This window comes from Dipteris shenzhenensis, chromosome 33 (assembly GCF_047967505.1).
Source record: "Dipteris shenzhenensis isolate YYH24624 ecotype China chromosome 33, Dip_SZ_1.0, whole genome shotgun sequence".
In the NCBI taxonomy this organism is placed as follows: domain Eukaryota; kingdom Viridiplantae; phylum Streptophyta; class Polypodiopsida; order Gleicheniales; family Dipteridaceae; genus Dipteris; species Dipteris shenzhenensis.
In genome coordinates, this window is record NC_141628.1 from 23,070,407 (window position 1) to 23,087,325 (window position 16,919).

The 16,919-nt window shown below is 41.9% G+C and overlaps 1 protein-coding gene across 1 annotated transcript; it reads right to left on the reverse strand.

Moving 5' to 3' along the window:
• Nucleotides 1-337: 337 nt before the first annotated feature.
• On the reverse strand, nucleotides 338-2,708 carry LOC147879845 (E3 ubiquitin-protein ligase PRT1-like). The gene is made up of 7 exons (XM_087372041.1): nucleotides 2,576-2,708; nucleotides 2,172-2,200; nucleotides 1,870-2,049; nucleotides 1,329-1,694; nucleotides 984-1,214; nucleotides 817-878; nucleotides 338-712 (listed from the first exon to the last, which is right to left on the reverse strand). Exons 1-7 carry the CDS (start codon nucleotides 2,680-2,682, stop codon nucleotides 428-430), a joined length of 1,260 nt encoding a protein of 419 aa, XP_087228167.1. The 5' UTR covers nucleotides 2,683-2,708; the 3' UTR covers nucleotides 338-427.
• Nucleotides 2,709-16,919: the final 14,211 nt, after the last annotated feature.

The following is a 16,919-nucleotide window of genomic DNA, read 5'->3' on the forward strand; positions in this document are numbered from 1 at the left end:
GTGCACAACCTTCTTTAAGCATTGTTGAAGCATTGCATTTGAGAGGATCGTAGCTGGACTTTATTGTTGCCATTAATTTGGACCATAGATGAATTCTAAAACGAATAAAAATACCTAGTACTATATCTTTGATTGGCTATTTAGAAGTTTGCATTTATGTAAGTGGGCGTGAGACTCTAGTTGTTATGCTTAATTAAGAGAGAGAGAGAGAGAGTTTTTTTTAGCTTCTCGATATAGTTCAATCTTCCCCAATAACTTTTAGCTCAAATCTTGGAGGTCTACAATAAAATTCTACTAAATTTTTGATAATTTGCAATTGCTTTCTAGTTTGCGCTTTTATAAAATAACAGTTGGGATGCGATTCCATTCCATTATAACTGATATGCAGCATAAGAACCATTCCATCTTTGATTGAAGCTACCAATCTTCAGACAAAGCTGTCGATGTAGTTATCAAAATCATTCAGAAGTTGCAGCTGAGTACGGCGGCGTGAGATGATGAGCCCATTTTGTAGATTAAGATTCAAGGGAGCAGCGGTCGCAGATCTGAAGTCAGACAATATTTCCTCCATGCGATGAGCGGGCGTGTGTTGCTGTCTGAAACGTCCAGAAGGAGTTGCTGATGCGCCTCTGTAGCAACTGCCGCATAGATCATACCCTGTTTGTTCAACGCAATCTTTGCAGTGGTAGCGATGGCCGACGATGGGAAACATCTGCAAAACCACAGTTTGTTCTTATTGTCTCCATTCTTATTGTTTCTCACTACAGACTTAATTGCGACGTAATCTGGTGGCTGAGCTGTGATAATCGCACTCACCCCGCATCCATCGCAACCTACTCCAATGTGCACATACGGCTGTTCAGTCTCGTAATCATCCCCTGTGATGATTTATGGAACAAGAACATGTAAAGTGCTCTTCAGGTAATTCTATCCATAATTTGGAACTATCATTTGAGAAGAAAAGGATAAACCACCATGCTTACAGCTTGTTTCTGAATCGCTGATTGCACCAGTAGCCAAGTCTTCGTTCTTTTGCTGCTGCACGTGCTCGATCTCTTTCTTCCTCTCTAGATAGCATATTGGGAAGGCTTTCTCTAGATATTGATGTAGCTTAAGAAACACATGGATTGATTCTCCAGGATGACGGGTTCGACAAGATGGGCATATGAAAGTCGTTGAGTTGGTCGACGTCTTCAAGCAGGATTCGCAGAACACTGCAACAGTTCAAGGCTACTCAGTGCTGAACTTGAGATTAGCAACGAATTAAAATTCGCAAAGATAAGGAATGAGTTAAACAACTGCGAAGACATATCTCTTTAGCTTTATACCTTCTCCACAGTTGAGGACAACAGGTCGATACGAGAATTTGTAACACGACGCACATGAGAAATCATCCACGCTTATTGCAGCTGAGGTATCGTCTTGTGTCTTGGATTCGTGTTGCAAATGGAACAAATCGGTCTCTTCCCTGCCGCTACAGGGGACCTCCTCTGTTTGGCAATCCCTGGAGAAAAGGTCGTGACTGTATGAGAAAGGAATTGGACTCTGCGCTTCGTGGGAACAAACTGTTGGACTCCTTCCTGATTGGCGAAAGGTAGCTCTCGTGAGATCGTTTGGTTTACGGGGGCTCCCGGAGCTCAGGGGGGATTCTGGAATAATGCGCGGGGAGAAAACTTGCGTCGACTCCTCCATTTCTGCAAAAGATCAGATTCGAACCAATTGTAATTTTGAGGTAGGGCAATTCGCGAAAGAGCACCTGAGAGCACACAAAGTATCGCTTTCTCTTCGCACATCATGATTGGGCGTATTGGCACAGAACTGTAATTCTCAAATGCAAAGGCAATTAGGGACAGAGCTAGAAAGTCATACCTAGTATCTCGACCGCTCTGCGACTGGATTCCTCTGGCCAGGCTTTCATGAGGAAAAAATGAAGCGATTCACAGACTCTGGGGAAATGCATGTAAGGTCGTCGACAAACAGGACACTGAGATTGTCTTTTTGAGTTCATGGAGCGACGGACGCACCAGAAACAAAAGGCGTGGCCGCAAGCTGCAAACGGAGATATGAAGCTTCCATTATATCCAAGTCGTAACGAAATCAAGCTGTGCACACCTAATTCTGAGCGAGGTCTATCGCGTAAGGCCCAGGGCCATTGAAGAAATGCTACTTACGTTGAACAACTGGTTTGTAGATAAGGTCCCTGCAATGAAAGCAATTATAGAATCAATGTGTAACTCTCTCTCTCTCTCTCTCTCACACACACACACACACACATACGCACACACACATACACACGCGCACACACATGACGCGCGCGCACACACACAGCTCTAATTTCAAACTCAACTAACTGCTTCAAAGGCAGTGGTTCTGTCTAATTCTCTCTCTCACATACGCCGAGACAGCACTACTCTCATACACATAGTAATACTCTATCACAGCAAGAATCCATTTGACACACTGTCACACAGTCGCACACTCACTCATCGTCTAAGAGAAATCGTCACACGCACAGACACGCGCAGCCACTCTCTCATGTGGTAGAATCTGTGAGGACGTAGGAAGAGGAGCTTACAAGCAAATCAGACAATGGAAAGGCTCTGATCCAGCGTCGAAGGAAGGCTCCAAGAGGGAGCTGGCGACGGTGGGGGTTAAGCAAGAGGCATTATCTCCACACATCATGATGGAGGGGGGGAGCTGGGATGAGGCAGAAGGCAGCAAGGATATGGAGGTGCGGAGTGATGAGGGCGCTATATATCCAATTACAGAAGAAGATCAAGGTCAACACACGCAATGTGCATCATGCGAGCTATTGCAGCTTGCAAGATTGTTAGGCACAGTTTCCGAGTATGACAGTTGCTTTTCCGCCCACGCTGACTCTCTCTTAACTCTACTTGGAAGTCGGCACCACCCATACATGTCAAAAAAAGTCAACACCACAAGTTTTTCTTTCCCATGCCCTCCTACATGGGAAGAAATAGGATGGGAATAGGAAAAGGTGGTCCCAAGTGGTCCCATGCGTATTTCTATCCTATTCCCATCCCACCATGTGTTAATAAAAAAAGAACTAGGGAAAAGGGGAACCCATTCTGGGTGCCAGGGTCTAGAGGCCATGGTCCAGGATGGGAGAAAAAGTGGCTACTCCCATTCTAAATCCATCCTAGACCACTTGGTGTAGGATGGGAGTAATGATGACAAAAATATTCCCATCCTAAACCCATGCTAGCCCCATCCATGTGCTAAGGCCCTAACTAGTGTTCACAGAAAACGTTTTTCTCAACAAATCACAAAACTTGAGGTTTCAACTTTTGAAAGTTTTTCTTGTGAGTTTGCAGATTTTTTAGCTAGAATATAACTTAATTGCCTAAACTTTTGCAGGTTTACAAAATCGAGAAAATGTTTTAAACATGTGGAAGTGTACATGTTGCAAATTCATTGTATATAGTTTGCAAGTTTTGTGTAAACATTACCAGTTGGGAAGCTCAAAATCCCTCCAGTACTAGCAAAACACAAATTTTCGAACCGGATAAAATAAAAAGTTGGACTAGCCCTTCAAGCCCCATCTTATTGCTCCAAATACAATATCCTATCTAAAGTCTTATAATCCTAGATTGCACGTTTCAAATGCAACATAGATGTGTCAATTTCTTCTTAATCTTTCAAAAGAGAGTTTGCTTAGTAAAATATGGGAATCCCATTAACGTGAGCAAACACACAACACATGCTTGTTCTTCCTCCCCCATCCCCTTGTAGTGTAGTGTTCATAACATGCTTATTGAAATGATCACAGCACTACGGGTAGCTTGTTAAGTCCTTCACAAAAATATCAAGATACATGTATGCACATAATAATACAAGATGCATGTATTACAAAAGTATCAAGATACATGTATGCTCACAATAATACAAGATGCTTGTATTATTAAAATATCAAATGCATGTGGGTGGACGCATGTTAAGGTGGACCACTTTTTTCACCATCGGTATACTATTATAATAGATGTTAAAATATGACCACTATTATTGACCTTAAATTGTCAATTTGCAGAAAGAAAATGTGCATTTTGTGTAGGCTCACGGAAGCAAAAGGATGCACAAGAGTGGAGCAAGAAGTCAAAGCCGTCACATCAACTAGTGTAATGAAAATGAAAATACAAAGTACTATAAAAGAGAACCCTAGGACCTAGTGTCCTAGCGGTACCACTACTACTAGGTGTCATAAGACACTAAAAGTACTAGGTGACCTAAGTGCCAATAACTAAAACTACATGGCACATATGAGGGCCCAAAGGGCATTAATGTGACTAGGAGAAGATGGCCTACAAACCCCCCTCCATGGTATGGGCTGAAGTATTCTAGAAAGTTCGTGTTAGAATACCTGGTATTTTTTGGTCATGGTGGCACATGTTCATCCAAAAGGATATAGCCACCTATGAATGTACAAGGTATGCCATATCATGCAACAAAGGGAACCAAGTGTAAAGCCTATTGAAAGACTTCGAACTTGGGATGAGGAAGTGCCTTTGTAAACATATCTGCTATGTTGTCCTCTATGGGAAGGTAGGACAGCTCTATGTCTCCTACTGACAACCGCTCTCGAACATAATGATAGTGAACTTTAATTTGTTTGGTATACGCATGAAACATTGGATTACGCGCAATGGCCAAAGCACTTTGGCTATCATTATAGACCATAGTGGAGGATGTCTGGCAAATACCAAGATCTATAAGTAACTGTTGAAGCCACACACTCTACTGTAGTGGTGAAGGCTGCCCTGTACTCAGCCTCACAGTTGGATGTGGCAACTATTGGTTGCTTCTTGTTGAGCCAAAAGATACATGAACTGCCAAGCAAAAAATAGTTGCCGGTATGTGACACTTTGGTGTTGGAACAACCTGCCCAATCACTATCTGTGTAAGCATGCATGGTAAGTGAACCTTGATCACCATAGAAGAGGGCTAAATCCTAAGTGCTTCTAAGATATCTGAAGACTCTCTTCACTGCGCCTGCCAATGCTATGGGCTGGGCATGTGCATGAACCTGTTGAGCTGGGATACTGCATACTATAAGTCAAGTCTGGTGTGGCATAAGTAAATGAGACATCCAACAGCCTGCTGGTAAAGAGTGTATCACATGGTGGGCTCCCATCATGAGCTAGAAATTTGAAGCTAGGGTCCACTAGAGTATAGATTGGCTTGCAATCCTCAAACTGAAAACGATCAAGGAGCTATCCAATATACTTGGATTGTGACATCATGATACCCCCCTTAACATGAGCAAACTGAATGCCCAAATAATAGTGCAGCTGTACCATGTCTGACATTTCAAAAGCTTGCTGCTACAAATTAGCCTTGAAAGCTGTAATATGCTGAGTATTAGGGCCCGTGATCAGCATGTCATCCACATATAAAATCAACACTAAAAAATCAGATCCACTCCCATGGACATAAAGAGTGGGCTCTGTGGGGCTATTCTGAAAACCAAGGGACATGTCATAAGTGTGCATGAATTTTAGCATACCATGCACGGGGTGCCAGCTTCAAACCATAAAGGGCTTTTCTCAACCGATATACCTTGTTTTCAAAGCCAACAACCTCAAATCTAGAAGGTTGTGTCACATAAACTTCTTCCTACAAATCCCCATGAAGAAAGGAAGTCTTGATGTCAAGCTGGTGCACTTGCCAATGGTGATGGGCTGTAATGGAAATGACACAAGATCTAATAGTAGTAATCCTGGAAGTGGGAGCAAAGGTCTCCTCAAATTCAATGGCTTGTTGTTGGGCATACCCTTTTGCAACAAGATGGGCTTTGTGTCAATCTATGCTGCCATCAGATTTTATTTTTAATTTGTAGACCCACCGGGTACCAATGGCATGCTTGCCGGGAGGGAGATCTACTAATTGCCATGTGGGAACTTGCCTTTGCTGTCCCTCAATGTGTCAAGAAGCCATCTGGGAACTTGCCTTTGTTGTCTATTGATAGCTCTTTCTTCAATCATTGCATCATGAATAGTGGGATCATTTTGTGCTAGAAGAGGAACCTACGAATCGGCATGGGGTGTTGGCTGGGGGTGTTGGCTGATCATTGCTTGTTGGAGGGCCTACAACAACTTCTGGTTTAGTTTTGCAATCCACAAGAGGAGAAGCCAAATGTTCAGCAAAGATTACATCTCTAATGACAATAATCTTCCCAGTATTTGGTTGGTATAACAGATACCCTCTGCTCTCCTGGCTGTAACCAATAAATATGCATTTGATTGCCTTGTCATCAAGCTTATGTCTCAGCTCAGATGGTACATGAACATATGCAAGAGACCCAAAAGCTCTCATGTGTGAAAGTGAAGGCTTCCTACCTTTCCATGCTTCATAAGGTGTAACAGTCCTCAATGCCCTTGTAGGTGATCTATTCAGTACATATTTGGCACACATCATTGGATCAAGCCAAAATTTATTGGGCAAGGATTTGGCCTTAAGCATGCATCTGGCCATCTCCATAATGGACTTGTTCTTCCTTTCAGGAACAGGAGTATGCTGAGGAGTGTAAGGAGTAGTGCATGAGTGAACAATGTCCCGTGAAGACAAAAATGCATCAAACTCCTTTGACATATACTCTCCCCCCCTATCTGTGTTGAGGGTGACAAGCTTGCATCCTGATTCATTCTCAACCATATTCAGCCGCCTCTGAAAGCATGAGAACACTTTAGATTTGTCTTTTAAAGCATATACCTAGTAATATCTTGTGAAGTCATCAATTATAGTCATGAAATATTTGTACCCCCCAATGGTATTTGTCGTCATTGGGCCACAAACATCAATGTGCACTAGCTGCAATTTCCTTTGTGAGAATTTTGGACAATTATTTTGAAAAGGAAACCAAAGCATCTTACCCAAAAGACAACCCTCACACACATGTTTAGAAACTGTGTGAGTTTGAGCTACATCATTTGCCATGCCCTATGAATGTAACTGGGCAAGAGCTCTATAATTGAGATGACCCATTCTCTCATGCCAAAGATGAGTTTCAGCAAGCTGTGAATTTGAAATAGCAAATGCTTCAATAGAAAGTGCAACTGAGTGATGATCAAGGTGATAAAGACCCTTTTGCAAAGGGCTAGTGAGAACTATGGCATTGTCATCATGAAGATCATATACTAGGCATATGTATCCATTAAAAATCACTTTGAAACCTAAAGTGGCAATTGCTAAAATTGAAATCAAGTTGACTTCCATTCCAGGCACAAAAAGAACATTTGTCAAAGTGATAGGATGGCTTGAAATGGATGTGAGCTACACATCTCCAATTCCTTTTACAGCATAGGAAGCATTATTAGCACATGTGACAGTCCCCCCTCAAGGTGCATTAGCTAAGGAATGAAACAACTGTCTGCAAGATGTGACGTGCTTGGAAGCACCACTATCAAAATACCAAGACTGAGCATCATTAGTAGTAGAGAATGCATCAACTTTGGAGGGCTCAAAGGAGCAATGGACAGCCCATGCCCAATCATCCTAACACAAAACCCTCAAGGCTATCACTGCAAAGAGCTGGCTATCCAAAAATGATAGCAAATGTCTACAAGTGAATGCCCTACAAATTTCCAGCCCAAATCAAAGGGCAAATGCAAATTTGACCCAAATGTGACCGTGTCAGGCAATGACCACTACAAAAATCAGCAAATCTGGCAAAAGCCCGAAATGCAATGAGGGCAAACAAGCCAAAAAGAGGGCACATATAGAAAAGCCCCAAATTTTGCTAAGATTTTGCAAATGTGACCCAATGTCTTGCAATCTGACCCAATGTCCTACAAATGTGACCTAATGTCCTGCAATTTGAAGAAGAAACTGCAATCCAAATCCCAAAGCTCCAATGTATTGCAAGAAATAGTAACCAAAAGAAGGGAAATGAACTGAAAAACCCCAAATTTGCCAATGTCCTACAAAAGCCTCAAAATTGCAAAATCAAAGCTCGAATGCAAAAGCCCCAAATGTTAGCAAAAAATTGCAAATTTGCTACAATGTCTGCTCTGGATAGTATGGAATATATGGAATAGTACGGCTGGTATGAAACTGTACGAACGCCAAAGTACAAAAAATGTACAACAATGGAAAACTGTATGAAAAATCATACAACTGTACGGACAGTATGAAAATCCATACAGCGGTACGAATAGGTTCTGATGCGCTATACGGATGGCCATACGGGCATAGAAAATTTTTTTTGATAGTTGACGCACAGTACGGAATCATATAGACAAGTTAGGGGGTCCGTTAGAGCTATGCAGGAGATGGAGCTGGAAGCAGCAGGAAGCTAGGAGTAGGGAGCAGGTCCGAGAAGGAAGTGCTCTAATAAAACTATAGGCTCACAGAAGCAAAAAGATGCACAAGAGTGGAGCAAGAAGTGGCAGCCATCACATCAACTAGTGCAATGAAAATGAAAGTACAAAGTACTATAAAAGAGAATCCTAGGACCTAGTGTCCTAGTGGTACCACTAGTACTAGGTGTCATAAGACAGTAAAAGTACTAGGTGACCTAAGTGCCAATAACTAAAGCTACATTGCACATACTAGGACCTAGAGGGCATCAATACGACTGGGAGAAGATGGCCTACATTTTGGTCCGATTAGGTGTGATATTCCAAAAAATCACAATTATAGTTTGTGTGAATGTAGTATGTTGTAGCTATATGAGATCTCTATTATAGTAGTAGACACTAAGAAAGTGCTTTGTTTAAGAGACCATCATTTAGACTAGTTGATCACAAGGAAATAAAAGGGGTAAATCTTAGCCCAAGGGTGAATCTAGAGCCTTCCCAAGTTGCCTGGGCTAGCATTTACAACTATAAATTTGTTTAATTCACCCAAAAAATGACATATAACTTTCTCATACAAGCTCCAAATTTAGCCCTCCAAGTACTCAAATCAATTGGCACAAGTCATTTGGACCCATCCATACAATCATCTTTTTCAAATTATACCTTATTAAAAACATGTATATGAAATTTAAGTATACTTAAACTAATTGAAACCTTGAAAGTGGTAGCATAGGCTATATTTGTAAGTCTATATCGTGAAAAGTTTTGCCCAATGACATAAAATTCCATAGCTATGTTCTTGAAAGATTGACCCAATGACTTACAATTCCATAACTATGTTTCCCTCTTATTTTTTACCTTGGAACTTAATCATGTGCCCACCCACGTATGAACATGAGAGCAAAAAATTATGGAATAAGGATTTGGAATGAGACCGTTAAAGCATTATAAGTGCTATGTTGCATGTGAAGCATGCATCTTGAAGACTATAAGATATATCAATTTATTCAAAAACATTAAAATTTTATTCTATACAAACATGCAACCAAGTAATCATTTTAAAGTACACTGCGTGAGCTTCACCTCAACCCAAGGAGAGACCTAAATGAGATCATTATGCATGGGTTAATGGACCTCCAATGTTGTGCTAAAGTGATGCATACCCATTTGAGGGCACGCTCCATAACTTTCTTTTGATTTGTTGAATACTAAAACGGATTGAAAATTTGGAATCCAAACTATCGGGACTAGTGCATGGTGGTTTTAAAACATTGATAGTTGTTGGTATTGGTATCTAGATTCACCCTAAAATGGAAGAAGTTGGAAAGTGCAATTTGTGCATGTGCAAATATATTTTAATAAATCCAACACTATTTACAATTTTGAATTGTTTCTTTTTCCATGCACTTGCTTGCTATATGGCTCATAAGCATGCCAAAGGTCATTGAATTTAATAATACACCGCATCAAACCTGATAGCATGCCCTTTGGCCTATTTTTGTTTTAAAGCATTTTAGGCCACATTGCACTTGTTTGGGATATCCAATTCTGCTAACGTGTATCGTCAGAGGGGAAAAAACCGGTGGCTGAAATTTCACTATTCCCGTGAATTTTGAATTTTCACACCTCTAGCCCATCAAATCTTGGAAGATTTAAGTACCTGCAAATGCCTTGCAACCCGCAAGCACCTCGACGTGACCTTGCACAGACTTTGGTTTGCCATTGTCTTCTTTTGGGTAAGTTGCCTTCTATTCTTTGCTTGCCTCACCAGCTAGCTTCTCTGGGTGTATTTTGGACTGATCGTGGCGATGGCATCAATGGCAACATGTAGCTCACCAAGGCTTGCAAGAGAAGCAGACAGAGGCTATTAGATAAGAAAGTCAAAAAGCTAGGTCAAGGCACAAGGAATAGAGTGCGGGTAGAGGAAAGCGCTCGCATGGTATCGAATCGGCAACAGAAGACACTTTTGCAACATTTGCAAAGGGAGAAACAATGAGAACAAAGAAGACTCCTTGCAAAGCAGTAGCAAGAAGAGGTTGCAGATGCACGCATTTGATCATTGCCATCAGAGCGAAGAACACAAGCTGTGGTGTCATGATTGGTGTGAGCATTCGAGGCACTAACATTGGGCCATTCAGGTGATTACCAGTCTCGAGTCTTCACAAGGTTTAGCTTGCACCCTCAAGTTCATAGAGTAACAACCCTACCAGAACCTCGGGAGATGCACGCCCAAGAGGGATGCTCTCTAACCTGAGAAATGGCCTACAAAATGAGAAAGGCATGCACAACTTAGATCAACTAGCTGCAAAGGGGTCGACATTAGCTATGTTGGTGTCCCCTGAAATAAAGGAGAAACGGCTTGGGTGCACAATGTCAAAGATGTTAATTAGAAGGACCAACGTGGCTCCAATGGTTGAACTTAGAGTAGAAGCAATGCATGATCATCCTGATCTGACAAGTCTATACGCTTCAATAGAATGCAAGAAAAGGAGAGATAGCCTAAGTGCAGAAGTCATTGCTACAGTGATGATGTTTTGGCACCAAAATATGAGAGTTTCTCCAAACAGAAAGGACATCTATAAGAAGAGGACAGGATGAAAGGTGTTTGAGGAGCACATCATACACATGCTAGATACAACGCAGGTCAGTGGTGCCTAAACCAGCCCGATAATTGTTTGTGATTGAGCTTTGGGATAGTTTACTTATTTCTTTTCTTGAACTAGGCTTCAACTAAATGTGATTGTCCTAAACTAGCCTGGTGGTTGGAACATCATGCAACCATAGGCTGGTTCAGCTCAATCACCAGTGATGTGATTGTCCTGAACCAGTGTGGTTGAACAAACATTAGTTGTTGTCCAGCCCGGTGGCATGGTTGAGCAAAAATTCATTAGGGGAGATTTGGGGTCTCAAAAGGGCCTCCAATTAGTGTTTCCTAATTTCAAGGGATTAGAGAGGGATTTGAGGTATACCAATGAGAGTGCTAGAAGGTGTGGGGAAAGGGTATGTGAAGGTGGCATGTGGCACTTACTATGCTTAGGTCACAGGTGGTTTCAATTTGAAAAATTGGTTTTGATTTCAAAAAGGGGGAAGGAATACCATGGATTTGGGGAAGAAAACCACCAACAGTAGGGAGGGAGAACTGTGTGCTGCCATGTGTCCCCAAAATTCAAAATATGGAGAGAGGGTAGATTTATGGCTTTAATCTATACTAGCAAAATAATAATCAATCAATCAATTACAAAGTGGATCAAGTCAATCTCAGAGCTGGGACTCCAAAATTGAAGCTCTACACAGTGATGGATCTTTGGTGAATTGTCAAAACATCTCTTATCTGCAACTACCAAGCTATCTCACACTGTGGTAGGGGACGTGGTCTCCTCAATCTCTAAATTCTCTCAACTATATACGGATTGACCCCTCATCTCTATCGGTCCCCCTGATGAAAATTAATATAGGTTAGACCTCAATAGAATGTGCTTAGGGCACTCTCTATCTCATGCCTGGTCTCTGCGTCCCTTCGACGATGGCACCATGTCAACTCTCTCTTTTGATCCAGACTGCCCTCATATCAACTAGCTCATCCTCCTCTACTTCTCTATGTCTTGGAGGTATCTCAAATGTATAAGAGTCTATGACATGTGGCTATGCCCGGTCAGCCTCTATGTCCTATGGTCTAACCACTTCTTGCTTCTTTTGTTGATCTATCACAATAGTGTCTCCCTATGCCAACACATCTCCAACAGATAGAGCCCAATGTAGACCTAGTTTTGGAAATAGAGCAAACATCATAGTGGACCGAAGCCACTCCCCTCAAGGTAGAGATAGTGGTAGCACCCTTGGATCTCATAGTAGGCTAGACAAGCACAAAGAAAATGCTCATCTGTCTCAACCACCCCTAGCATACACTACATGTAGATCCACTGCTCTTTGGGTATACCTACGGCTCTTCTCGGCTCAATACTCAATTGCTGGGATGAAACCCACATCTATCCAATGGTAATATTTAGTGCATATGAGACTTCTCTGTCCCTAAGATACTAGGGTATGATGTTGAATCCCTCCTCCAATACTCTATGTAAGTGGTCACGGTAGAAAATATTGGTGGGGAGCTCATAGTGCCCCCCCCCCCAAGTCCAAGATGTATGGAGCTAGAGGAGATCTAACCATATGATATAGTTGATCTCATCTCAAGGGATCAACGCAGGAGGCATGTCCATGCTATACTCTGTACTCAAAGGGGGGAAGGCTGTCCATCTAGATAGCATTCCTGGCAAGCCATGCGGATATACATGCATACCATGTGTTTACCCCACTCTTTGCTAGTCGTATGAATGACTCCAGGTCTAGCCAGGAAAGTCTCCAGTGAGGTAAGTCCCAAGCTCTATGGATGAATGTCACTGTCTGAAAGATGGCATCAACCTGGAGAGGTGTCATGGCAAACTCTGCCTATTAGTATCTCATGTGGGACTGAAGGTTTACACCAAATTATCATGAACCCCATAATCACCTACAGTCGCTCAAATATCCTCCACATCACATTCCAAGAAGGGTGCTACATCCATGGCAGTTGGACACACTAGTGTATCAAAAAGCTAGGCGTTCAACAATGGATCCTGGGATTGTGCCTAGAAGCATTGTCGCTCTAGCCGAGCCAAAGCAATGTTTCCCCTGTGAGGGGGAGAGAGAGAGAGAGAGAGAGAGAGAGAGAGAGAGAGAGAGCAAGATAGAAATACTGTCAATAATTGAGCAAAAAATATCTTCAAGAAGAAGCTCTATTTAGGGTTCGTGGAATTAGAGTACTACACATATGAAACAGAGTATTTGAATGAAGGGAATGGATTGGAAAGAAACCTTAGAGGAATGTGGGCTTGACAATGTGGTGGCAGAATGAACTAAATGTAGACCAAGAAAAAGTAGTGTGGTGGCTGGCCAACACCCTAATTCTATGCATATGTGACTGACCAATATTCAATTGTGAAATAAAGGAAAGCTAAATAAAATTCCACTTTATTGATGGCATTCCAAAATACCATTCCGTATGCTTTCAAGGATAAGAGAAAAGCAATTGCCAACATCAAGGGGACACTTTTTTCCCACCTCTTCTTACTTTCACCTAAAGTCCAACAATATTTAATAGGAAGGGTATTCTTGTTGTGAAACACAAGTTACGTGAGGTGCATCGGAATTTTGACATTTTGTGCCCCACTCTGGTAATGAGGCTTGCAAGAATTGGACATGAATCAATGTAGCCCAAGGCACAATTCTTGCAAACACTGGAGCTTGTCTAGGATTCAGAACAAACAGGGTGTCACATTTAGATGTGGAATGCCTTGGATTAGATGATAATAGCTATCTATAATATACACTTCCACGAATCCAATACTAGCTCCCCAATTATCTACAAGGTTTCATGTAAAAGATATGCTTCACATGCTCATTGCACAGACTTTCATTCTGCTACAACAACAAAACTATGCTTTCTTCAAACATGCCACATAAAATCAAGCAAATTCTATTTGCATATCAAAAAATACAGTGTTATGAGGTCCTCATGAGGTCTTCCAAAGCATTTCCTTTAGGAGGAAATCCATATCTTCCTGAGGCCAAGAAGCTACAAATTGAACATCGATGACTCAAAGACTTCGTGCCATGTGCAGATGCATCTTTAAAATGTCATGCGGTCCATGGTGTTCAGATTCGATAACGATGATGAAAGTCAATTCTCCACGGAATGCAAACAAATTTTCTCACCGTATACACTATGGCTAGACTTAGAAATTGATTTGCACTTCTCACACTTAGACAAGGTTTGAACATGTGCTACGATGTCAAGCCATGACTAGTTCTATTAATAGATCCATGACTCGGGATTGGGGGATGAGGGCCATGAGATCAGGATCGAGATCGAGTCCTAGACAAATAAGTGAGGAGAGTGGGTACTCCAGAGATGGTTGAAGCTATTTTAAAGGATGGGGAGGGTGATCAAGGCACATCGTAATAACTAGAGCCACTCTATCATATGAGGACACTATTTCCAAGAAACTACACAACAGGCTCCCTTAGCTCGAAGACTTTGAAACATGGGGTCTTTTGCAAGCCCTCTTACCACAGGCACATGCAGCTTTTTCGGCATGGTTCAGGTAGGGAAGGCAATCAAATGCCTCTCGGCAAGCAATAGGATGCCTATCGGATGCAATCAGACTACATAGGCAAGCAAGGTCCGATAGGAGGGGATATCCAATAGGAATGCTTCTCTCATCTATCAGATTTCAATCCTCACATGTGCTCGTATCTCTGATAGATTCTAGTGACCTTCAGGCTGACATGTGCCCTTACATTCGGCAGAAAACCTCTTGACAGAATGCAATCAAAATAGAGACATGTGCCCGACCTATCTTCAAGCTGATGTTTTCATATGATTTCGTGCTACTAAGAGAACATGGATGGTAGAGCAAGGCAAGAAGCATGCAGTTACATGCAAGCTTAGCTTAGATGTGGTTAAGCATGCCTGGATCGTGGTGGTCTCTACATATATTTTACAAAAAGAATTCCCTATATGAAGGAGCTCGATCAACTACTACTGGTGTTTGAGTGTGACTTTCTAGCAGCTACCTATGTTGCAAGCTATGTGGGGGAGGGTTTCTTCTGATTGCCATGTGCGTCTTAGAGGCATATAATGTCTTTTATGATGATAAGGTAGGTAGGTCTTTTGTATTTGTGGGTTTGGTTGTGTTGATTCTCCGTGGTCGCTTGATTTCAGCATCAATAAGTTTATATATCATAATTATCCATTGTGTATCGAGTTTTGTGGGTTTTTTGGATAATACTTTGGGAAAACTAGTCATAACCCATCGTCATTTTCTAGATCTATGTTTGATGTTAAGCCAATGGTATATACTTGAGAAGTCCGTCTTGGGCCCTTTCCAAATTCACGTAACTGTTCGAAGAAGGCTAGGAATGTCTCTTTGGCTAGAGAATCGACAGAACCTGAGCTGCATGCAACCTCGAAGAGCAAGGAGAGAAATATATCAAGTGGTTGAAATGTCCATCAACCTGTAGAAGACAATCATGCTCCATTACAAGACTCTACAATAATGGAGGTGAAATATGACAAGGCCCATATGAAACTTGATGAGCCTTGGCATTTGGTGGGTAAGAAAGGGAAGTCTAGTGTTAAAGTCTAAAGATCATGAGTCACTGATACTTCGGGAGATCAAAAATGGATTCTAGTTTCTTTCTCCTACTAGTGTAGTGGCTCAAGTGGTGGCCTCAGGCCACCTCTATGCAGACAAAAGACTTGAGAGGGAGCCTGGACTCATGAGGTCAAAGAAGAGGTGTGTGAGGCTGGGCCATCGCAAAGTAGGTACATGAAGAGAAGAATGTACAAAGGAGGCACAAAGATTCCCATTAGTTGATGAGAATCGGCCGACCATTATGTTACCCAATAGAGGCATGTCCAAAAGCCTCAAAGATGCTTACAAGAATGTGTCCACTTCCTTAGGGATGCGTGCAAACCCCTCTTGCAGCAATAAGGGAGGCAAGAGGGAGAGGGTGAATGGGGTGTAGTCTGTATTGGAGTATGTAGTAAAGTGAAATAGATAGGGTGTGTGGGTGTGGTTCAAAAGATTAATGTGGATGTTATGTTGCTTCAGAAAGTTAACTGCGGAGTCGATGATGTCATATGGTTCATGTTTAGCCATTTGGGTTTCAAATCATTGATCGATTGTGCTAAGAGAGATACATGTGGTGCAACTATGATGATCAAGAATGGCCTAAGATATTGGGAGATTTGTAAGGGCATGGAGGGTTCCTTTGTTGGGTTAAGGGTTTCAGAGGCAGAGGCTTTGAGTTTCTTGTGGCAAGAGTGTATGCCTCCATGCCCCAACAAAGAGAGTGGGATGTTGGGATAGACTAAATGCAGCCTTATTTGCGGATAGATAGATATTGGGAGGAGACTGGAATGTGACTAAGTTGGGATTATTCATAGTTGGGTAGAAACCTATTGGGGACTGAGATCGACCTGTGGGTAGAAACCTATTAGAGGCTAAGCTCAACCTGTTGGAGGAATTGCGTTTGGATTGGGGTTTTGCTGATTGTGGGGAGCTTGTTTGGGTTGGGGAAATCTCTTGCAGTAACTAACGAAAAGGTGATGAGTTTTAGGCTGGTCATATGATATACACAATGCACTGTCTGGAGAAGGTTGGTGGCTGGACACTTCTTTGGGTGGCTTGTTCTTCACCTCCACCAATCTTTAGGATCATGCTCCGATCATGTTCTTGCAATGTGGCACTTTTCAATCCCTGAAAGCTATAGGCTAGTCCAAGGACATTCCCTTTAAATTTCATAGTAGATTCCTTAAGAATCTTGATTTCTATGAGGAGAATGTGAGGACCTAGAACCAGTGTACCGTAGGTATCAATGACCCATGCTCAAGATGGGACTTAATATTTATAGGGGTTTACAAGATTGCAAAATAATGGGATGAGATACACCCATAAAAAGGTTGAGGGATCCCTTCCGGTGATCAATACAACACTAAAAGTGATAGTTGTAGTGATAATCCTAAGGATTTTTGACAATATGAGTACTAGGTTAGATAAATTGTTT